Source organism: Cannabis sativa, chromosome 2 (assembly GCF_029168945.1).
Source record: "Cannabis sativa cultivar Pink pepper isolate KNU-18-1 chromosome 2, ASM2916894v1, whole genome shotgun sequence".
NCBI classification, from domain to species: domain Eukaryota; kingdom Viridiplantae; phylum Streptophyta; class Magnoliopsida; order Rosales; family Cannabaceae; genus Cannabis; species Cannabis sativa.
Genome location: NC_083602.1, coordinates 1611606 through 1636871, shown reverse-complemented (window position 1 = coordinate 1636871; position 25266 = coordinate 1611606). Strand labels below are relative to the sequence as shown.

The following is a 25266-nucleotide window of genomic DNA, read 5'->3' as shown; positions in this document are numbered from 1 at the left end:
TTTAGTAATTACACAGTGTAATTACATTCAATTCTCATGGGGGGCCATGAGAATTGGAGAGTGTAATTGGAACCCCTCAATTACTTCCAATTACACAGTTACAGTGTAATTACATGGTCAGACAAACTTGCCAAATTGTGTAATTACCTCTAATTACACACAAATCCAATTACATTGTGGCTTTCCAAACGCACCCTAAATGTTTGGTATATAAAATATAATAAGTAAACGAAAAGAAAATGTTAGTACTTCATAGACCAAAAAAAGGTAAATTTTTGGATTGAAAGACTTAAAAGTCTGGTCTAGGGGAGTTGAAGGGTGGAAATAGCCAAGATTCATTTCAGAAATAGTCTAAATAAAATTTCATTTACTTATGAATTTCAATCTCTTGATAAAATAGATAGTATTTATGTACAAGTAATATAGCATGTTATCATTTTTGAGATAAAAATGATATTAAACGATAAAAATAATAGATAATTAAAGTAAAGTTTGAACTTGCAATTTTAATCAAAAAAATTTCAATACATTTTTCTACTAAGAGCTCGCTTATTTTGTTGCCTATCTAAGCATTTGTATTTTCTTTTGCATTGTAGATGCAATATGTTTTTTCCCCTGTTCTTGAAGGCTCTCCATCAATTAAATTTAATCATTCTTTTATCTTCATAATGCTTCAAATTTGATCTACACACTTTTCACTTTTTCATATATCTTTTTATCATGTTGAACGCGAAAAATATTCAATTTTCATTGGTTTTATTGCCTTAATAATTCAAAAATAATAAGTTTGCCTTGTTAATGGGTTTTGAAAAAAGTTATTTTGAAACTAATATTTTGCACTTTTTAAATTCTTGAATAGTTAGTGATTCTTTATTAAAAATAAATGTGGGAATTGCTTTTGGATTTTGGATTTGTTTTCGAAAAATAAGTGTAAACAATCAAGTATGTGTGGTGTGGACCCATTTAAATTAGTATTAAAAAACTAAAAATTGTATTTGAATTGGAATGAAACCAACCTTAACAAATAAAAGAAAATGGTTACATGAATCAAGAATGATAGTCTCTATAAATCTTTGTATTAACTTCTACTGCTATTGTGTGTGATTGAAATTTATCTGAAAAAAAAAACTTTTACTACTAATATAGTTTCAGCAAAAAAGGGCTACAATATATTATTCTATATACCATCCTAAATTATATCCTCATTTGTTGAAAATACTAAAAACTATTTACATACGCTATGTTCTATGTGGAAATAGCTAAGAATATAATGTTGAAAGTTTATTATTGTGGAAAACGAATCTAGAGTACTGATCAATACTGTCAACGACAAAGATTCTTGATGGGAAGTTATGAACTACTCTTCATTTTGTAAAAAGACTTCTTATTTTGTTAGTTATTTATTTTCTAGTACGGTTAGAACTTGTAACTTTATAGCCTATAATGTGGTAAAGTGTATTTTTACCCACAATCAGTATGGTGGTTTATTTGTCTCCTTCATTCCAACAAACATCTTTTATAATAACTGCGAGATCTAATTTTCATCTATCAATGCACATTTATTTTTTAAAGTTATACTGACTACTTAGTTTATGAAAGAAAAATGCTAAAATGTGATATCGTTATTACTGCAATTAAGTATTGAATTTCTTATAATTTAATGTAATAACTTTTATGAATTATCACTAACCAATCATAAGGTACCACTTCTAGGTGGTGCAAGACACCTAATAGCAATGCTTACACCCTATTTTCTTTTTGACACTAATAAAAAAAATAAGGGCAATATGATAGAGTTAAGTTATACTTTTTTCTATTTGTGTTACTTTTATGCTTACTTAAGTTGACAAATAAAAAAAAAAAAATTGTGTCGTTTGTTACATATTGTTCCTATAAAAAGAGGATTATTTCACAAATACACAAAAACAATAAAAAAATAACAAAAGTACTGTTTTACGGAATTTTAAACATTTTTATAATTTTTTAATTTTATTTACGGAAACTACGGTCTTTTTATGTTGTACTCTTGTTAATTTGTTGTTGATTTTTTGTTATCTGTATGTTATTTTTTGTTATTGTTTTGATGTTATTTTCATGTTACTTTTATGTAATTTTCTTGTTATTTTTGTTTTGTTTTTATGAAAAATCGTAAATATGCAAAAAAAAAATCTTTAAATGTAAAAATGTAATTTTTTTTTACAAAAAATAGTGCATTATGTAATTATTTCTAAAAAAAAAATTGTACACATTTTTTTTTTAAAAAGCATTTTTATAGAACGATAAAATCAGACATCATATGGTTGTTACAGATAATGCTTACTGCTCTTGAAGAAGTTTCAATTATACTAGATAAATTACATTACATTTAAAATAAAATGTGTGCTTGGATGTTAAGTGGTAAATACATGTTAATTTTTATTGTCATATTTGGAAGATAGTTATTACACAGTAAATTAATATTATATAATATTTAATATAATAATTATTGTTATTTTGTAACAAATATTTAAAATAAATTTTATCAATTAATAATATTTAAAATAAATAAAAATTTCTTCATAAAATAAATTTAAATTTTATAACAATTTTGTAACAAATATTTAAAATAATTTTTATCTTTTTAAGATTACTTTATACCTTAGAAGTTTAAGTATCTATCATTTAATTAAAAATTAATAAGAAAATAAATTTAAGTATTTCATCAATTAAAATTTATGTTAAGTCATGAATAAATCTATTAGATATATAATTTAAAGGAGAACTTAAAAAATAATGTTAAAAAAAAAAATTCAAATATCATATATTCATAGATTAGTTTCGTTTTTGTTTATTTACAAATAATACAAGAAAAATCACACTAAAAAATATTATAAACTAATATCATGCAAAAGATAAAAATAAAATTATGTATATAAGAAAAGAAAATAAAATTAAAGATATTTATCATATTAATTAAATAATTAAAACTATTTTTGATATGATTACGTGGCTAAACCTACACCTCAAATTGTATAATTAGCTTAGTAAATTTTAGTTTTGAGGGGTATTGAGATACGACAACATAATTTATTTTCTTAATTAAGAGAAAGCAATGAAAATTAAGATAACACATAAGGTTTTTTTTTTTTTTTTTTTTTTCAGCTAATAAAAATCATCAACGAAATTTATATTAGAAAAATTAAAAAAAAAATACAATATCAGCGAAATTTCAGGAAAAAAAGATAATAATTATCATTGAAAATATTTTATTGTTGTACTTGCACGTATTTAAATCTTTTTATCATGTTGAACGCGAAAAATATTCAATTTGCCTTAATAATTTAAAAATAATAAGTTTGCCTTGTTAATGAGTTTCGAAAAAAGTTATTTTGAAACTAATATTTTGCACTTTTTAAATTCTTGAATAGTTAGTGATTCTTTATTAAAAATAAATGTGGGAATTGCTTTTGGATTTTGGATTTTGGATTTGTTTTCGAAAAATAAGTGTAAACAATCAAGTATGTGTGGTGTGGACCCATTTATATTAGTATTAAAAAACTAAAAATTGTATTTGAATTGGAATGAAACCAACCTTATATAACAAATAAAAGAAAATGGTTACATGAATCAAGAATGATAGTCTCTGTAAATCTTTGTATTAACTTCTACTGCTATTGTGTGTGATTAAAATTTATGTGATTTTTTTTTTACTACTAATATAGTTTCAGCAAAAAAGGACTACAATATATTATTCTATATACCATCCTAAATTATATCCTCATTTGTTGAAAATACTAAAAACTATTTACATAAGCTATGTTCTATCTGGAAATGGCTAAGAATAAGGTTGAAAGTTTATTATTGTGGAAAGCGACTCTAGGGTAGTGATCAATACTCTCAACGATAAAGATTTTGATGGGAAGTTATGAACTACTCTTCATTTTGTAAAAGAACTTCTTATTTTGTTAGTTGTTTATTTTCTAGTACGGTTAAAACTTGTAACTTTATAGCCTATAATGTGATCAGTATGGTGGTTTATTTGTCTCCTCATCCCAACAAACATCTTTTGTAATGACTGCGAGATCTAATTTTCATCTATCGATGCACATTTTTTTTAAAAAAGTTATATTAACTACTTAGTTTAGGAAAGAAAAATGCTAAAATGTGATATCGTTATTACTGCAATTCAATATCGAATTCCTTATAATTTAATATAATAACTTTTATGAATTATCACTAACGAATTATAAGTTGTCACCTCTAAGTGGTGTAAGACACCTGATAGCAATGCTTACGACCTATTTTCTTTTTGACACTAATGAAAAAAATAAGGGCAATATGATAAAGTTAAGTTGTGATACTTTTTTCTATTTGTGTTACTTTTATGCTTACTTAAGTTGACAAATATAAAAAAAAATTGTGTCGTTTGTTACATATTGTTCCTATAGAAAAAAGGATTATCTCACAAATAAACAAAAACAACAAAAAAAATAATAAAAGTACGGTTTCACGGAATTTTAAATATTTTTATAATTTTTATTATTTTATTTACAGAAAATACAGTTTTTTATGTTGTACTCTTGTTAATTTGTTGTTGATTTTTTGTTATCTGTACGTTATTTTTGTTGTTGTTGTTTTAGTGTTATTTTCATGTTACTTTTACGTAATTTTCTTGTTGTTTTTGTTTTATTTCCATGAAAAATCGTAAAAATGTAAAAAAAAAAATTCTTCAAATGTAAAAATGTAATTTTTTTATAAAAAAAGAATGCATTATGTAATTATTTCTAAAAAAAATTGTACACACTTATTTGTTATTTTTTTTTTTTTAAAAAGCATTTTTATAGAACAATAAAATCAGACATCATATGGTTGTTACAGATAATGCTTACTGTTATTGAAGAAGTTTCAATTATACTAGATAAATTACGTTACATTTAAAATAAAATGTGTGTTGGATGTTAAGTGGTAAATACATGTCAATTTCTATTGTCATATTTGGAAGATAGTTAATAATTACACAGTAAATTAATATTATATAATATTTAAAATAAATAAAAATCTCTTTATAAAATAAACTTAAATTTCATAACAATTTTGTAACAAATATTTAAAATGATTTTTATCTATTAAGATTACTTTATACCTTAGAAGTTTAAGTATCTATCATTCCTATGTTAATTAAAAATTAATAATAAAATAAATCTAAGTATTTCATTAATTAAAATTTATGTTAAGTCATGAATAAATCTATTAGATATATAATTGGGTAAATAGTAGCATAAGTACTCAAAATTTTGAGTTTATAAGCGCCATAAACCCAATAATTTTTTTTAGTGGCATAAGTAATATTAGTTATTTCCAGATTTTTTTTAATAAATTTAAAACGGAGCATGTACAGACGAAAATAGAAAAAAATTACAGTTTTACAAAACCACAAAACTTTGAGTACTTATGCCGCTATTTAGCCTATATAATTTAAAGGAGAACTTAAAAAATAATGTTAAAAAAAATTCAAAATTCAAATATCATATACTCATATATTAGTTTCTTTTTTGTTTATTTACAAATAATACAAGAAAACCCGCACTAAAAAATATATAAACTAATATCGTACACAAGATAAAAATAAAATTATGTATATAAGAAAAGAAAATAAAAATAAAGAACTAAATCATATTACATAATTATCATATTAATTAAATAATTAAAAATATTTTTGATATAGTTTTGATCCGGTATTGACTATTGAGATAGGACAACATAATTTATATTATAAATCTTTTTTTTAAAGATATCAGCTAAATTTCAGGGAAAAAAATAAATATTATCATTCAAAATATTATTTGTATATATATCTCACTCTCTGCCAAACCCTAACTCTAAAAACAAGTTGGCCTTAAAGGATTAACCTTTTATATTCATATATTCATCAAACGGATTAAGCTTTTCTTTCTTCTCTTTCTTGTTATAGTGATAAAATCATCATCATCATCATGACGTCATCAATGGTGGGAGGTGTTGTTGATGATGATATTGACATAATTTTGAAACTTCCTGATGCATTAATCGATCACATTCTCTCGTTTCTCCCAACTGAAGATGTGGTTCGAACATGCATTCTTTCAAAGCGTTGGAAACTCATCTGGTATTCAGTTCCCACACTCTCTTTCGAATTCGAAAAGATTAAGTATGTCAAGAGACAAGACCTAGAAACGTTTTACGATTATGTCTCTAATTATATGGAAAATCGCAAGAAAGGTATGGATCTTGTTGATGATTCGAGCATAACTAGTTTTAAGTTTAACATGCCTAGTTATTATGGATATCGTAAGATTTGGTTACTAGATAAATTGTTATCTTTTGTTGTTGAGAATAAAGTTAAGGAAATATATCTATTCCTAGGAGGAGAAGCTCATGCTTTCTATTACTGCTTACCTACAATACTAAACGACGCAAGATATTTGACTATTTTGGAATTGAGCGGAGTAAAGTTGGATAGTAGTCATTCATTTAGTTTTCCATTACTAAAAACATTGTCGTTGTTAAATGTTAAGCAATCAAATACTAAAGACGATAATGTGGTATTTAAGTTTTTGTTGTGTTGCCCTTCTCTTGAAAAATTGCGCATAATCAATTATTCGTTATCATGTATGGATGATCGCCTTCGTCTACAAAGTTTAAGCCTTAAGTTCTTGGAACTTAACTATATAGATATTAAGTATGAACTAGAAGTTGAAGCCATAAATCTTGAATCTTTGGTAATAATATACCATTCTTCAGAAAGAATAAATTTCTCTTCATGCAAAAAAATTAGAAATCTCTCCTTAACTAACTACGCAGAATGTTATCAGCCGTCGTTGGAAGATCTTATCTCTAGTATTCCTCTTTTGGAGAATTTTACTTTGATCAACCAATCTTCTTCGGCCGACTGTCTTAGAATTTCGAGTCAACACTTAAAAAGTTTCACTTATAACGGACTTTCCTTTTTAAGTGTATCGATTTATGTTGAAATTGAATCAGCTCCAAGATTAGAATACTTTTGTTATGAAGACATTTTCGAATTCAGCATATCAATGGAGTCATCTAATTTGATAAATGGAAAAATAGTTAGTAGGGAGATGCATTTTGACAATGACATAAAATGTTTTACTAATATGTTATATTATTTTCTTGTGAAACTCAATTGCTCTTGGAATGTTGTGACGGTACATGTTAGCTCATATGAGGTATGTTTAATCCTTTGTGTTTTTTTTTTTTTTTTTCTTTTTCATAGTTTTAATCTATTATACAATGTATTAATGTTTGTATGTTTTCATAAATTTTTGCATGGATGAAGGGTCTACTTTTGCTAGAAGATTTGAAGATAAAGAATTATCCCTTTCTTAATTGGAAGCATCTCAGAGTTATTACTGATTATCACTATGAGAGAGAGTCAGTGCTGAAAGATGATTTGATGCGGATTTGGCCTTCTTTAGAAACATTATCTATTAATGAAAGAATCATATTTTAGTTACTTTATGATATCATAACTGTTGAGATTATGAATTGTGTTCTATTAGTTTTCTTTGCTTAGTGGTAATTTTATGAGATTGTCTTTACTTTATTGGTTGTTAGACATGGATCGAAACTCAGGCTGCTTCGCCTGTTTACGAGTCTGGTGGCCTTGACATAGCTGCAATTCAGGGCAATGTTATGGTTTCCCGGTAGACTTGCTCTATTTCGGGTGTCCTTGAAGGTGAGCCGGCGAGGTTGTATGGGGTTTGTTCCTCTGGCTGACCCCCTTTGTGGTCACTACTTTTGTTTAGTTTGTTTTTCAATGAAGAAGCTGATAATGTTCTTTAGTGTTAGATTTATTTTCGTACATATATTTTCTTGTTGCAAAATTGTTACAAATCTACAAACTAGACTATTATTGGCCTTTGTTATGAAAAGAAGTTTCCTATTCTTGTCTTTCTAAGGATGCATTAATTTTCACTTTTGTGTTTTTGCATTATTTTCATGTAATGTAATGTGCTCTTCAAATTAGAGTAATTGTTGTATTTAATATGGAAAATAAATAGTTGTTGATTTTGTAATTGTTATACCACAACAACTTCTCTGTTGGATTTAACTTATTCCCAGCTGCTTTGTATAATGGTTTTCCCATAGAAAAGGCCAACTGATATAAGTATGCCTTTTCTGTCTCTGATTTTGGAGTGTTGAAATAATGAAATTATCTTTTAACTTAACCAACAAATTAAAATAAGTGTAATTATAATTTATTTAATATTGTGGGGCTAATAGGGTAGGAGTTGAGATTCCTAAGATTGAAGTAAGATTTGAGCATTTATTAATTCAAGGAGATACTGTGGCCATGAGCTGGTTTTTAGAGTTTGTTCCTAATCAGAGAATATGTGCTTATATCAGCCTGCAGCTATCATGGTCTCACTACGGCGAGATGACAGTCTGCAGAAGACATTGAAGTTGGAACGAGATACGATACGTTACTCGAGAGACATGAAAGCAACTGCTGTGGCTAGCTGGTCAGAACAATACTAGTTTGATCACTGACTATTAAGATGAGAGAAATGAGAAAAATCAATTGTCTCTTGAGGCATACTTGGATTGGACATTTGTGTTGGTATATATATGAATGAACATGTTTCAATTATAATCACAAAACAGATATAAAATGTAGTAATTTCCTAATAAAACTTATGCTTTGTAATGCTCTCCCTTCAAGCTTTCATTCGACTTTCCCACAGACTTATGACTCTTATATGGGTACGTTACTTTGACTGCTTCCTAGAACCAACACGAGTGTTTCCAGTGTGCTTCGTCCTCACTCGTACTTTCTTAGAAAACTTCCCAGGAGGTCATCCAAACACGCTTAACTTTGGAGCTCTTAAGTTATGGGATGCACTTGTTGATATAAATAGTATTTTAAGCCCCTTTTCAACTGTGTAGTCTTATACCTATACAGTCTCGGAATCATGATAGGACTATTGATTGTCAAATGCTTGGTCTTGCTTTTCCTCACATCAAACACCATGAGCTTATTAGGTCCCTTTATAAATAGCAGCTTATTGTCTAGTCTCTTACATAATTATTATTTGTTATGATGTTTGTGACTAGAGACAAAACAAAGCCTTGTGAGATATCATTACTACTGTTTTGATTAAGTTTTAGATTAATCAAGCTGTTGAAAATATCAATTACAGATTATGCTCTTCTTTTTTACTTTATTCAAAAGAAAAACACTATATGTTGTTCAACCAAACTTTATCCATTCTACTTTTTCTGTTTTTTCAATCATGTATTGTGATTACTAAGCTTTATAGATCTGTTTTGTGATTATAAATATTGAAACATGTTCATTCATTTATAAATTCAGTAAAAATATTCTGTATGCACATAATCTTTCTGAGGAAAAAATTCTAAGAAGAGCAACAAGAATAGCAAAAGAGAAGAGTCAGGCCAAAAGAAACCGAATTAGTGGAATGAGAGATGAAGCGACGAATAGGGGGGGAATGGCCTATTAATCGTCGTTGGCCCTTCCCTTAACTGAGTTGTTTAGGTTCTCGAATTCCATGTCTAGTTGGGGGTTGGTTTCGATTCGAAGCAGTCAGACACAAAAAGCCAAGAATATTGTATATAACAGATTAAGAGTATGAACTTGAAAAAACACCACAAAATCAAATTAAAAGAAATAAAAATTTACCTTATATGTGCTAACATGCAAGTTCACAACATTTCAAGAGCAATTGAGATTCACAAGAAATATAATCAAATCTTTAAACCAATATACTGAGTTTGAGTCTGAGTCTGAGTTGAGTTCCTTTCTTTTTAGTTTTTGCTTCTTTTTGTTAAATGGTAAAATCTTCATTTTAATTGGAAAAACCATTATGCAAAATCCTACTGGTTTAAATGTTTATAAATTATAACACATACAAAATCAACACTTTAGAAAGCCAAGAATAGATAACTCTGTTCATAGCTGATATTGAACAATATGATCAGCTAGTTCAAAAGAAAATATAAATCTCATTCTTAGGCATTGTAATCAAACTCATCATTAGTACAAAGCAACTAAAATATATGACTTTTTCATTAATAGATAATGTTTCTAAAGAAGGTGAAATCCACATCAAGGCATCCTTCAACTCTGAATCTTTCTCGGGTTGCTGACAATCAGTAATAACTCTGAGATGCTTACAATTAAGGAAGGTATAACGGTGTATCTTCTTCAAATCTTCTGGCCATATGAGAACCTTCATGTATATAAAGATTTGAAAAAAAACATATAAGCATTAATACAATATTGTATAACAAAAGATTTGAGATTCACAAGAAAATTAATCATATCGGCAAACCATTTTGTGTCATAGCCTGACTGATTCTCCTTCTCATTAATTACAATTTTTCCATTTATGGAATTAGATGACTCCATTGATATGCTGAAATTAATACCACCTTCATAATAAAAGTACTCTAATCTTGGAGCTGATTCAATTTCAACATGGGACAGTTTACAAGGAAGGAAAGGTTCCTCAAAAGTGAGACTTTTCAATTGTTGACTTCAAATTCTCCAAACGAGGAATATTAAAATTGAGTTTGTCAAAGTTAAGCTGACATAGTTTCAAAGATTCAAGATTTATGGCTTCAACTTGTAATGTATACATAATCTTTATACGCTCAAATTCCAAGAACTTGAGGCTTAAACTTTGTATTTGACCAGATGCTGAATTCTTTACTATTGATGATCAGTTTCGATTACAAAGTTCAAGCCTTAGGTTCATGGAATTTGGATACTTAGACATTTATATCATGAGTCACATCTTCAAGTTGAAGCCATAAATCTGTAGTCTTTGGTACTAGAGAATGTTACTTTGAACAAAATAGATTTCTCTTCTTGCAAGAAAGTTATAAATCTCTCATTACATGAATGTTTTGATGATGGGGAGTCATCATTACAAGTTATTATCTCTAATTTTCCTCTTCTTGAGCATTTGATTTCGAGCTTTCTCAGTTTTGATAGGACTCATTCTTTGATAAATTATTACTATGAGTCAGACTCAGACTCAGACTCAATAGACTTTGATCAATGTAGTTCAAAGCATCTTCAAATTTCGAATCAACACTTGAAATGTCTCAATGTTATGCAGTACAATGGCAATGAAGAGATCATAGGACTTAATCTGTAACTGCTCCAACAGTGATGTTTCTTATCTCATTTCTCTGAATTTATTTTGTTAAGACCTGCAGAATTGAACTTATTTCTCAGCTGCTTTGCTTAGTGATCTTCCAATTGAAGTAAAGAGATCATTCTGATGTAAAGGATGAAAATGCAAGTAGTTGATTGTGATGAGCCTAACTTGATGGAATCTTTTAGCATCTTCAGTCTGAAATAACAACTCTTTCAATTCCCGCCAACTTGATCACGCGAACCCCGCGAATTGCTTCCTTTATCATAATCAGTCAAGTCTTATCTGTATGCTGATTTCATGTCAGCATAAGAATTTCAATTTTGAGACCTTTAGAATATGGGATATTTGTTGTGATCATAGTTTTACTTTTGTAGCACAATGATTTACGAGTCTTTTTACATATTGTCTTTTCACTTCAAATCTTCAAACTGATTCTTAACTAAATATAACTATTGGCTCATACCCTTATAGTGAGCTTTGAACTACAATGGTTGTCCTCACAAAAAATGAACAAGATTTCTCTCAAGCTACTTTAGGCTACTATGGAATGATCACATATCAAAAAAATAGCATAATGCATACCATAATTGACACTACAAAAAACTGCTACTTTTAGTGACAATTTTTTAGTCACAACATAATTTTTTTGTGACTAAATGTGACTTTTAGTCACAACAAAATATTACTTGTGGCTAAAACATAGTATTTAGTTACAAGTTGTCACTAATTTAGTTTTAGTCACAACAAATATTGTGACTAAAAATACATTTAATCACAACAAATTATAATTTTTGTGACTAATACTTTTATCCACGGACCTTCTAATCACAACATAGAAATAATAATTTACAATTAGTCACAATTTATTCACTTTTAGTCACAAGTTTTGTTGTGACTAAAAGTAAGGTTTTTTGTAGTGTGAGGTTACATTCTATGATGATCAAGATAGAGAGAGTTCTTTATATCATTCCAGGATGACACTTTTCATCATTACAATTCATGTTTTTTTTGTTCAAAAATTGCTATAATGATTGGTATTATTATGAATCAACAAAACTATATGTATACTTAGCTGTTGCTTTTGCTCTTTCAACAAATGAGAGAGAGGGTTGTAAGTTTCACAGATAATATATGTGTTCTATAGTTTCTAACATAAGAGTTTTGCCTAAAATGTGAAGAATAATTTGCATTTTCTAAATCTTGGGGTTAGTTGGTGTAGGGGCAATTTTGGTATTTGAATTTCCTACCTCCACAATTCTCACCACAAATAATAATAATAATAATACAATTCATGATCAACAATATAAAAAATCTTATTGGGACCCGACCTATCCTTTTTTACTAAAAAACATTATCCAATTACGCTACCAAAATCTTAGATGTATTAAAAAGTTGCATAGTAAGCTTGGACTTCATGATATTGTGGATGCGATGAGTAAGAACCCTCTTAGTACGTTGCCTTTTATATTAAGACAGTTGGATTAAGAACAAGAAGAGTTGGAGAGACGTTCTGACAAGAATAAAGTTTGGTAGATTATACTAGAAGAGTTATCGCAAGTCACTTGGCAGTCCACTCAACAGAAACTGTCAAGACAGGAACTGATGTTAATTAAAAGTAATATGTTTTGAAATTTATTGTTATGTAACATATTGTTCATTATTTTGTTTAATAAATAAAGTACTTCACTTTTTATTCTGTTTTTCCTTTTTGTAATATTGGTCTTAATCAATGTGGTAGCTGAGTGATTTGATGAAAATGAGAATAAGGAGCTTCATTTATTTATTAGTTTGTTACATAATAATTAACTAACAGTACAAGCTACTAACATTCTAAATTCAAGTTTTATGTGTGAATTAATCACTACTCTAGCTAATCTATACAAAAATAACATTCTAAATTCAATGTACATATCTATATATAAATATCATTGATATTAGTGTTAAGTTTGCCTTTCAAATATGTGACTAATTCATTCTTTGATTTGATACAGAGTGGTCTATTCTGTTCTGTATCAAATCATTGATTAATTATGTTTTTAGATGAGATATAGGATAGGAATACTATTGAGCTGAGTCGATGAAGACACCGAACCAGGGCTGGATCACAGTGCATTAATGTTGATCATGTGTTTTAGGTGTGAATTTTGGTACTTTGTGGTATGGTTAATCCCTCAACTCAATGAAACCAACTGTTTTGGAGTTGAATCGGGCAAAGTTGAATACTTCTCATTCATTTAGTTTTCCATCTCTAAAAAGTTTGTCTTTGAAAGGTGTTCTACTTTTGAAAACTGCAAAGGATGATGGGGTAGTTAAGTTCTTGTCGGGTAGCCCGTAATTCCTCCAAATTTGTTGAATGGAAAAGTCGTATTTTGTGAGGACAAGATAAACTATGACACATATTGGTTCACTAACATGTTGAATTCTCTTGTGAATCTTAATTGCTCTTGGAATGTTCTAAACCTACATGTTCCTTCATATGAGGTACTTGTGTTATAAGTTTGTTATTATTATTTTTTAATTTGATTTTGTGGCTTGATTTCAAGTTTGTAATTAGTGTATATTAATTGATATGTTTATATATTTGCATGAAGGCACTCATATTGCCAGAAAACTTGAAGAAAATATGTCATTTTTCGTTGCTTAATTGGAAGCATCTCAGAGTTATTTCTAAGCATCACGAGCCTGAAAGAGTGTTAGATTTGAAAGAGTCCATAATGTTGATTTTACCTTTTTTGGAAACATTATCGATTAAGGGAGAGGACATAATATTGTAAGTTTGTAACTGCTGAAGTGATTATGAGTAGGGATGACTGTCATTGTATCTATTTTCTTTGCCTAGTTTAGTCCTTTTTGAGGTTTACTTTGTTACTTTGTTACTTTGTTACTATTTTTTTCATAAGAGTGAGACTTTGTTTTCTTAATCTCTATCATAGAAAATTCTATGATGAGTTACTACATCAGAGATAGAGAGAGTTCTTTATAACTTGACAAATAACAAAGCTTTTGATTTATGATCTCTCATTCTATTGTCTTGTCTTCTCAACTCATCATATCAAACTCATTTTCTTAATCTGTTTTGTAATCTAGTCTCTTCCCTCTGTATTTTTGTTGGATGGAGCACCATAAAACGTAAATATTAAATATTAAATTATCTAATTAATATTAATAACTACCTCATTCACCTTCTTCTTTCCCCCTTGGAATAAACTACTTTTACTCATTTTCAAAATAACTAAATAAATAAATAAATAATTAACGTTTTACCCCTTGGGATGGAGCAGCTATTATTATGTACAAATGTTCTTCCTATCTTGGAATAAAGTTTTACTCATTTTCAAAATAAATAATTAAATAAAAGGCACCTATTATTTATTATTTATTAAAATGAATTGCAGTAGTAAATAAATAGTACTAATGGTTTTTGTTGGGATGGAGCAAAGGATCAAAAAAAAAAATGTTAACATTTGTCTTATAGTGTTGAAATAGTTTCTAAGTGATATGTATCTTTGAAACTCGAGTATGGTTTAGTTGAAATCATGAAATTATATCTTAATATAACCAAGTAATTAACTAACTATTATTATTATTTTCAAATGTTATGGGGTAATAGGGCAGGAGTGGAGATTCCTAATATTGAATTAAGTTTTGAGCATTTTTCAATTGAATTAGATGCCTTATAATGAATGTTTCTTCCTCATCCTTGGATTGGGCAATATTTGTGGTGGTTTACAACAGTTGCATATATATAAAGAATTTTCACTGAATCATTACATGAATGAACATGTTTCAATTATAATCACAAAAACAGATCTATAAATATTATTATTGTATTGTAAAAGTAGTAACAAGATGAGCACACAAAACAGAAAAACTTAGCATGTAATGTAACACTAGTGTTAGGCTATTTTTAGCCTAAGTTTCGGGTCACATTTTATAGTTGTTTTTCTTCCTTATTATTGTTTTTGGAATAGAATTACGCTTGTTTTCTTTGATTTCAGGTTTCAACACTCGGAATGTATAAATTGGACAAATTTCGGAAAACAGTGATCTATAAAATAGAGAAAATTTTAAAAGAGAATAAAGCTGAAACTTCAAGCCTAAATTCGACTATGTTCTGATCATATTTTGGAAAAAGTCAAAACATAAAAGTTTTAGATCTCTTTCTTATCTTTCCAACGCATCTTGAATCAGCCCATTTGGAGTTCGTATGAGAAAGTTATGCCCATTTTACTAAAAGATGTCGAAGCTGAAAATTCCATCTCGCCGCGGCGAGATTTCCATGGCCGCGGCTAGAAAGTCTGGGCAGAAACGTAGTTTTTTGATGCACTTTTGGCCGCGGCGAGACCACTTTTGGCCGCGGCGAGCGTCCGTACGGTCAGGGGTATTTTTGTCCAACGAACCCTAAAAATTAGATATAAATAGAAAACTGCGATTGGAAGTCAAGGGAAGCGATTTGGAACCCTAAAACACAGCAGAAAGAGGCAAGAAGAGCAAAGGAAATCAAAGTGAAGATCCAGAATTCATCCACCAACAGTTTCTTTCTCTATTCCTCTTTAATTTATTTATGTTGAATATTGCTTTAGGAATGGTTATGGATTTGTTTCTGAACTAAATTTCCCATTTAGGGAGGATGATGATTGTTGTTTAATGTTTTGCCTAGTTAATGTTTAATTACCATTCCTCAATTCTTGTGTGTGAAATTATCTTAGTTTGTTCTTAATTTCATGTTTAAGATTGATCACCTTGTGCATGCTCTATGATCTCAATTCAAAATCTGAAAAGTGAGAATTGAGAATGCTAAAATTAAGATAATCAATGTTCTATGTGAAATGAAAGTATTTGCATGACTTATGTGACGAGTAGATTATTACTTAATGCTGATTTCATGTTAGTTTAATTAAGGAATTAATTAGATAACATGTGATTTAGAATCTAGAAGATCTGAAAGGAGCTAGGTTGTTTCATAATCTGTCATTCACTTCAAGAATAGGATAGTAATTAATCATTAACGATTTGGGTAAACAACAACAGGATTCTCCTCCCTATTGTCTCATCTTGCTCAACTTTAAATTGTGTTATTAAGTTTTCTGAATTTCTTTCATATTTTACTGTTTTTAAATCATAATTGCTTTCGATTTACCGAATAGAATCATAAGTATAATTTAGTGGTACTTAATCCAATTCCCTGTGGGATCGACCTCACCTGTGTGAGATTTACTACTTGATTGCGTATACTTGCGTAGTGTTTAAAATTATAGCAACAGATCTATAAATATTATTATTGTATTGTAAAAGTAGTAACAAGATGAGCACACAAAACAGAAAAACTTAGCATGTAATGTAACACTAGCATGGCATTTATACAGAAGCTAATAAGAAAGTGACATCGAAACTAACTTAACTAAATGTTTGGATCTATAGCTCTGATATGATGACAAGAATCATGGGGTTCCATCTAATGTCAATTGGTGATGAGTGAAGTATTCCATGCATGTTCTTATATATGACTCAATATTTTTACATTTGATCCATGTGGGACAATGTTGTACAATACAACACCAAATATTTATTTGCACCTATATATGTCAAAAGAGCATTTGTTAACCATTAGTAATTTTTATCTCAAAATAATCAGACTAGGACAATTCAACCTTTTTCATTGGATGCCTCATAATCATACAAGAAAATCAGTGTCAGCCAGGTACCTCTGAATCTTGTAATAAAAGTAATTTGATTGATTATTTGTTTTTTTTTTCTCAAACAAAAACAAAAATTGCACTTATCTCTATATTTCTTCATTTATTTGTTCTTTATGATCATTTACTCATTTACTCCACTAACTTTCAATCTCCCTCTCCCTCTCCCTCTCAGATAATATATATATATATATATATATATATATATCCAACCCTCTATATACCTACTCAAATAACTCAATCATTTTGCATTTTTTGGGTAATTTGATTCTAGTTAAAACAACATATTATATGATCATCACCATCAATGGGTGATGCAAATGATGAAGACAGGATTTCCAAGCTTCCAAATGGAGTGATTCATCACATGATGTCGTTTCTCCCCACTAAAGATGTAGTTCGAACATGTCTTCTTTCTAAACGCTGGAAACTCATCTGGTATTCAGTCCCCGCACTCTCTTTCTCTGATCATATTGAAGTTGAAGGGAGACAAGAGTTTTACAATTATATCGAAAAATATTTGGAACACCGAAAAAGAGGTATGTATTATATCGTCGATTCAGTCATAACTAGTTTTAAGCTTAACATGCTTAACTACTGGCACTGCAAATGCGAAAAAAGTAAAGCTGATGACATCCTAGATAAATGGTTAGCTTTTATAGTACTGAATAAAGTTGAGGAAATATATCTTAGTATATGGCCTAAGCAACATTGGATCTTTGAAGAGTCCTACTACTACTTCTGCTACTACTGCTTACCTAAAATATGGTTTGAAAATGCAACATATTTGACTGTTTTGGAGTTGGAATATGTAGAGTTGGATGCTTCTTGTTCTTTTAGTTTTCCATCTCTTAAAATTTTGTCATTGAAAGAAATTCACCATTCAAATACTGCAGAGGATGATGTGGTATTTAAGTTTTTGTTGGGTTGCCCTTCTCTTGAGAAATTATGGTTACTTGATTATGAGTTCTTATGTATTGACAATAAGCCCCAACTACTGCTAAGTTTAAGCCTTAAGTTTTTTGAGTCTTTTTTCTCTGTGTAGAACAACTTTTTCTGTGGTTGATACCATTAGACCATCAGAAATTCTGAGAGATAATAACAACACAGCTATATTGGTATCCAAACAAGGAACTTTTGGACTGGGATTCTTTACTCTAACAACTACTTCATCAAAGAATCTTTACCTGGGAATTTGGTATAACAACATTACAAGTGACCAAAAAGTTGTTTGGGTTGCAAACCGATGTGAACCAGTCAAGGATTCATCTGGCTCATTGACTATAAACGACAAAGGAAATCTTGTGCTTTTTTCTGGACAGAGTAATAACAGAGTGGTTGTTTGGTCTACAAACTCGTCGAAACAAGCTCGGGAACCACTTGTTCAGCTCTTGGATAATGGTAACTTGGTTTTGAGAGATGAGAAAGATGCAAACACAACAAAATATTTATGGGAAAGCTTTGATTATCCAACTAATACAATGTTACCAGGAATGAAATTGGGATGGGACTTGAGAAGAGGTCTAAATAGGCGATTATCGTCGTGGAAGAGCTCGGATGATCCTTGTCATGGAGATTACACTTATGGGATTGAGCTTGATGAACCAGACCATATAGCTCCTCAACTATTAATCCGTAATGGGTCTTCGATATTGTATCGCGAAGGGCCATGGAGGGGAGTAAGTTTCAGTGGAACTTCAAATTATGTATCAGTTTTTTGGGAAAACTCTGATTATGAATTTGTGCACAACAAGGATGAAATTTACTTCACTTACAATACTCAAAATAAGTCATTGATCGTAGCAATTTCCCTACGCCAAACAATTGATTACATTAGATGGGTAGAAGAAGAACGAGAATGGAAATATTATTACAGAATTCCAGGAGACAAGTGTGACATTTATGGCACTTGTGGAGCTAACTCTCAATGTATCATGATGGATGGTGAACCAGTCTGCCAATGTTTACAAGGTTTTGAACCAAAGAATCAAAATAATTTGTCACAAGGATGTATGAGGAACAGTTCTGTGAGGTGTAATGATAAAGAGAAAGATGTGTTCAATTTAATAACTGAGTTGAAAGTGCCTGAAACTAAGTATACTTGGGCAAGTAAAAGCATGAAACTCGAGGAATGCGAAGCTAAATGCTTAAGCAACTGTTCTTGTACTGCATATGGTTATAATTCTAATTTAGATGGAAGTACTTCTGTTTTAGCTATTGGCACTGAGTGTGTACTGTGGTTCGGAGATTTGTTTGATATTCGAAGGAGCAGATATGGCCGAAGACAAAATGTTTATCTTCGAATACCCTTTTCACCCTCAACAACAACAACAGGTACATACATACTAAACTATAGATTTTTAAAAGAGTAAGTGAGTTATTTATCAGCATGTTCACATGTTTACATGTTCTGTTTCTTTGAAGAAAAAAGTTCACATGTTGTGTTTTTATTATATTTTGTTTTTGTCTTTCTCAGCTCCAAAAGAAACAAGTGTTGGTAGTAATGGTAATTCCAAGGTGAAGAAAGCAGTGATAATTATTGCAGTGATTCTCTTCGTTGGATTAGTCTTGATTGGCTATTACATTTACAGGAGGAGATACATTAATGGTAACACTCTCTTTTCTTGGCTTGAAATTATTTTGATTTCAACAAAACAGAGCATTTGCTTTTGTAAAATTTGTAACATATATAGATTAAAATTTAAGTGCATACTTAACTAAATATTTTATGCTGAGATAACATTAATATGGTATCTTTTGAAATGAGAAATCTTCTTTGGTGATTAGGAGTAGAGGTGGGCATTCTATTTAATTCAACATTTTTTTTTGATTCAATCTAATTAGTAATTAAATTTGAAAAATTATTGTCCGATCCAATCCTGATTTTAACATTCATAAATTATCTAAAATTTCTTGAAAATTTACATAAAACACATGATACTAAATGAGTATGGACCCTAAAAACAATCACTATGAAAGTGATACCTGCATATTACTCAGATATTGAACATTGTAAAGAGATAGACAAAATGAGCTACAACTTGTAACAATATCTTATTATTTCGACATTTTAATCGTCACAGCCACTGAAAATTATTTTGTGAGAAACGAAAGCGAAGATGATGACATGGAGCTTCCATTATTCAACATAAACGCAATTAGTACTGCCACTAATAATTTTTCAGAGGCTAATAAGCTTGGAGAGGGTGGTTTTGGACCTGTATACAAAGTAAGCTTCTCTCTCATTTACTTGCTTCATAACATTCTCTTTTCTTTTTACAAATTATGGATATTTTCATTGTGATGTAATAGGGTACCTTGGAAGGGGGTACAGAAATTGCTGTGAAGAGTCTATCAATGAATTCTGGACAAGGAGTCAATGAGTTTAAAAATGAAATTAAACTGATTGCTAAGCTTCAACATCGGAATCTTGTCAAGATATTTGGTTATTGTACTCATAGAGAAATGAAGCTATTAATTTATGAGTACATGTCCAACAAAAGTCTTGACTATTTTATTTTTGGTTACACTCTTTCCTCGTTCTTTTAACACATGTGATGTTCAATTTGTGAAAATTGCCAATTTTGTTCAAATTAATGAAAGTAGAAAAACTAATATTTGCAGATGAAAGTCGAAGCATACTATTAGATTGGCCTAAGCGCTTCCAAATTGTGTGTGGAATTGCTAAGGGGCTTCTATATCTTCATCATGATTCAAGATTGAGAATAATACACCGAGATCTCAAAGCTAGTAATGTTTTACTAGATGAAGACATGAATCCCAAAATTGCAGACTTTGGCTTGGCTAGAACTTTTGGTGGAGACCAAATAGAAGGAAAGACACGCAAAGTAGTAGGAACCTAGTAAGTCATCTATAAAAAACTCAATTCTTTTGTAATATTAATCAATTGTATACTAATTAATTATAAATATTATTATGCAAATGTAGTGGTTATATGGCGCCAGAATATGCCTCTGATGGCAATTTCTCAATAAAGTCTGATGTATTCAGTTTTGGCATATTGATCCTAGAAATTGTAAGCGGGAGTAAAAGTAGATCCCTTTATGATGAAAATAGTACTCTCAATCTCGTTGGATATGTAAGTGTACATACAAAAATATTTAATTAATGTTACATTAATAGTGAATTTTGTCCATTTTATTTATGTTTGATTTAATATTTGTTAGGCATGGACTTTGATGAAGGAAGGCAATGAATTTAAGCTTATTGAGAAGTGTTTACTAAAAGATCCAAATGACAACATGGAAGAAGAATTGCGTTGCATCCACATTGGCCTTTTGTGTGTGCAACAAATGCCTATTGATAGGCCTGATATGTCTTCTGTTGTTCTAATGTTGAGTGGTGAGAGATTGTTGCCTCAACCCAAACCGCCGGCCTATTGCAATAGTACATATTCATCGGATGCAGATTATTCCTCCTCTATTCGGCCCCAATCAGGAAATTTAAGCATAACAGCTCTCGAGGCGCGATAGAGAATTCATACAACAAATCACAAATTTTCATGTAAATTTTCAGGACTTAGCATCATTTTTCATTTGTTATATCAATTCATGTCAAAGACTCGAGAATTCAACCTAGATGAATGGCTCCTTTTCGAAAATAGATTATGCTAATCATGACAGTAAAAGTTTGATGTTGGAGCTTTCTTTAATTATAATAATCCATTAATAAATACATTGCCTACTATTGTTATTTGTGAATTTAGTATAACAACATTCCAGTTCAAACTTTCGTAAATCGATGTAACTCGATCAAGGGTTCGTTTGTCTCCTTGTCGTTTGGTGTACAAATTCATCGAAACAAGCCCAAGAACAATTGGTTGAGTTGAGAATAGAGAAAACTATTTGTAGAAAAGCTTTCATTATTCTACTGAATGATCATACCCTAAATGAAATTGGGATGATGAGACTTGAGGAGAAGTCTTACAAGGAGTATATCATGTATTTTGATGACCCTTGTCATGAGATTTCACTTATTAGATTGAACATGATGAACACCTTAATTACATAATCAAAGAAAAATACCTCCAGCTAATTTCATTCCAGTTTTTGTTTTTTTTCTTTTTAGTTAAGGTCAGATCTTGGTAGAAGAGGACAATGTTGAGCAAAAAGAAGAGGTCACACCCAATCATATATTTTCCTTTTTATGTTGTGTTTGTTGTAAAAGCAAGTGTAGAATTTAGAAGAACAGGCATTATTGCATATGAATAAACTCTTAGAACATGGTAATCTTGTAAGGTATGTCAAAAGGGTTAACACTGAGTTGTCTAGACTGGTCCTTCATATTCCAAGCATCAATTTTTGTAAGGACATTATCCCACAAATAGATTCACAGTACATTAAGATTGAAGGTATTTACTCACTTATATTATTACTGCTCAAATTCTGCACTTGAGTCAATGTCTTGTGATCAAAAATACTAAAGAAACAGTTAAAAAAACAGATTATGGTTTTGGAATTTATGTTTTGCATATATCTTTTTTATAGTATTGCTGCCCATTCTGATCAAATACTGATATATTTATGTATACATAATTGTTTCTTCTAGAGTTGTTACAGGTAGACTTTAGAGTTTAGTTTTGGGTTCTTTTTCAACTTAAGGTATATGGATACAAGAATTGGGGAAAGGACAAAGTTATGATCGAATTTCGAAACTTCATGATGAGGTTATCTTTTACATCCTTTCGTTTCTCCCTATTGGAGATGTGTTTCGGACATTTGCTCTTTCAAAGCGTTAAAAAACTTATTTGGTATTCACTTCCCATGTTTTACTTTTCTGATAAAAAATATTCAAAAGAACAATTCTTCAATTTTGTCGAAAAGTGTTTGGATAACTGCAAAAATGGTATGGTCGATTCTAACATAACTAGTTGACTAAATTGGAGTTGAACACTGTCGAGTTGAATACTTCTTGTTCATTTAGTTTTCCATCTTTAAAAACTCTGTCATCGGTAGATTGTGTTCTTTCTGGTACTTCACAGGATGATTGGCTAAGTAAATTTTTGTTGGGATCATGTGTTCTTTCTTTGATTTTAGATTTATACAAGAATATGCTCATACATTTCATCTTGAAGCTATTAAATTAATCTTGAATCTCTAGTATTAGAGTGTGTTAATTTGGACACAATAAACATCTCTTGTTGCAAGAAAATTAGAAATTTGACATTAGTCTAGTCACACATGCAGATCACCAGCCCGTATTAGAAGCTCTTATTTCTGATATTCCTCTTCTTGAGAATTTGACTTTGAGAGTTTGTAGTACAAATTCAGATTGTCTTAAAAGATTGAGTCTTCTGTATTGATCAAATATGAGTTATATTGCACTCGAAAAGTCTTTCTTACCAATATGATTAAATATATTTTGAATATGTTGAGGGAGATAAGGTAAGTATGTTTTATTTTATGTTATTTTATTCTTGTCTTTGTTCGTAGTTCATATTTTTAATTATTTTTGTTTGCATGAAGGATCTAATCTTTTCAGAAAACTTCAAGAGTGAATGTTCTTCTTCGTTGCTTAATTGGAAGCATCTCAAAGTGTTGTTTGCTAAATATTCTAAGCCTTTCAAATATTTGAAGATTAGAAACATTATCTATTAACAGAGATGACATATTTTAGTTTTCTTTCAATAATGGTTAATATTTTAGTCTTTTTTCAGATAATATTTTCTTCCTAGCTTTGTACCAAAAAGTACTAATATTATAGATTTTCTATCACCAAAAAGTACTAATATTGTAGATTTATTTTTCTTCCTATTGCGCAATCTCTAGACATAAAAGAAAGAGCACTGCTATTTGACATATTGTGCTTTTGCTCTTCTGTCTTTTGAAAGTTTTGAATCAAGTACTCGAGAAAGTGATCAACACTAGTTAATGAAAATATGTGGAAAAGGATAAACATTGAATATTATTATTACATGTTACCATTTGATTTGACAAAATATAAAGGGTCAGTTTTTATTCCTCTGTTTATTTATTTGTAAATTACAATAGAAGGTGATTTAAAAGAGATTTGAGCAAAGCTTTGAGGATGATCTTGAATCCATGTTTACAAACACTCAAATTGAAATTACACTGAAGCTAGATTTTTGTTTTGTTTTCCTTTTAATTTGTACTTAAGTGAGGTATTGTCCAGTAGAAAACAAACTAATGGGATCATAACCATTATATAAAAGGGACTGATCTTCGTTAGTACTCTGATCACCTTCTTGTATCAACTGCTGCTGTTGTTGTGGTTGATATTGACCATTGCTGGATTCTTCATCACTTTGTTGTATGGATGACTGTGTTTGCGGTTGTTGTTGTTGTTGTAGTTGTGGTTGATAATAATTGTTGTGCCAAAGGAGTTCTTCATTTGTACTCTGGTCACTTTGTTGTATGAGTAGCTGTGATTGTGGTTGATGATAACTGTTGTGCCAAAGGAGTTCTTCATTTGTACTCTGGTCACTTTGTTGTATGAGTAGCTGTGATTGTGGTTGATGATAACTATTATTGTATGAACAAAGTTCATCATAAGTACTCTCATCACCTTGTTGCAAGAATTGTGGTTGCGGATAATAATCATTGTATATGAATGGCGCTTGTGATTGTAGTTGTGGTTGATACTGATTGCTGTGTGAAATGAGTTCTTCGTAAGTACTCTGATCACCTTGTTGCATTAATTGTGGTTGCGGATAATAATCATTGTCTATGAATGGTTGTGATTGTAGCTGCGATTGTGGTTGTTGATGATTATGTTGTTGTTGTTCATCGGTACTAGTAGTAACATTTGTTTGTAGTTCTTCTTCTTGATTTTGAGCTTCTAATAATAACATTGATTGTGGTTGTTGCTGTTGTCGCTCCTCATCTTTATTATTTTTATATTTTTTTGGATTTTTGTATATTTTGCACAACGCAAAATCATTTTTTTTATTATTATTAGAATCATCGTTGTTGTCGATTATTATGTATTCGTGCATAATCCATTCTGTCTTGATGCTGTTTTTATTGTCTCTGATATAAAAATTGAGAACATTTTTTAGACCAATATCTACACCGTTATGTTGGATTGGCTTTGCTGACTGTGACATTCTCCAATAACCCAAGTGTGCTTTTCGAGTTGCACGAATTCCATTTTTGCACACTCTTGGACTAAAAAAATACCATTCTTTTACCTTTTCTCTTTCGAAACCTTCGTACGAATCTATAAACCAAAACAAACAATTAATTATTTATTGATTAGTGATCATTAATTATTAAATAAATTAATTTCTAACTATAAATATATACCTGCCAATGATGATGGTTGGGAAGCATAAATGTTAGCATGATGTATCATTTTATTATAAGGAATTTGTTGATTTAATACCGTCGGCTTTAAATAATAATTGATTAATACTTCATCAGTTG

At 29.8% G+C, this 25266-nt stretch overlaps 3 protein-coding genes across 3 annotated transcripts; all 3 read left to right on the top strand.

Annotated features, from left to right (window-relative positions):
* Window positions 1-5816: 5816 nt before the first annotated feature.
* On the top strand, window positions 5817-7634 carry LOC115719203 (F-box/LRR-repeat protein At3g26922-like). The gene is made up of 2 exons (XM_030648153.2): window positions 5817-7205; window positions 7316-7634. The coding sequence occupies exons 1-2, from the start codon at window positions 5973-5975 to the stop codon at window positions 7487-7489; spliced, it is 1407 nt and encodes a 468-aa protein (XP_030504013.2). The 5' UTR covers window positions 5817-5972; the 3' UTR covers window positions 7490-7634.
* A 9534-nt stretch (window positions 7635-17168) lies between these two features.
* Window positions 17169-17906, top strand: LOC133033982 (putative F-box/LRR-repeat protein At5g41840). Its single transcript, XM_061109022.1, has one exon. The coding sequence runs from the start codon at window positions 17169-17171 to the stop codon at window positions 17904-17906; it is 738 nt and encodes a 245-aa protein (XP_060965005.1).
* On the top strand, window positions 17879-21579 carry LOC115720673 (G-type lectin S-receptor-like serine/threonine-protein kinase At4g27290). The gene is made up of 7 exons (XM_030649840.2): window positions 17879-19195; window positions 19338-19469; window positions 19945-20090; window positions 20174-20384; window positions 20486-20723; window positions 20810-20960; window positions 21049-21579. The coding sequence occupies exons 1-7, from the start codon at window positions 18343-18345 to the stop codon at window positions 21352-21354; spliced, it is 2037 nt and encodes a 678-aa protein (XP_030505700.2). The 5' UTR covers window positions 17879-18342; the 3' UTR covers window positions 21355-21579.
* Window positions 21580-25266: the final 3687 nt, after the last annotated feature.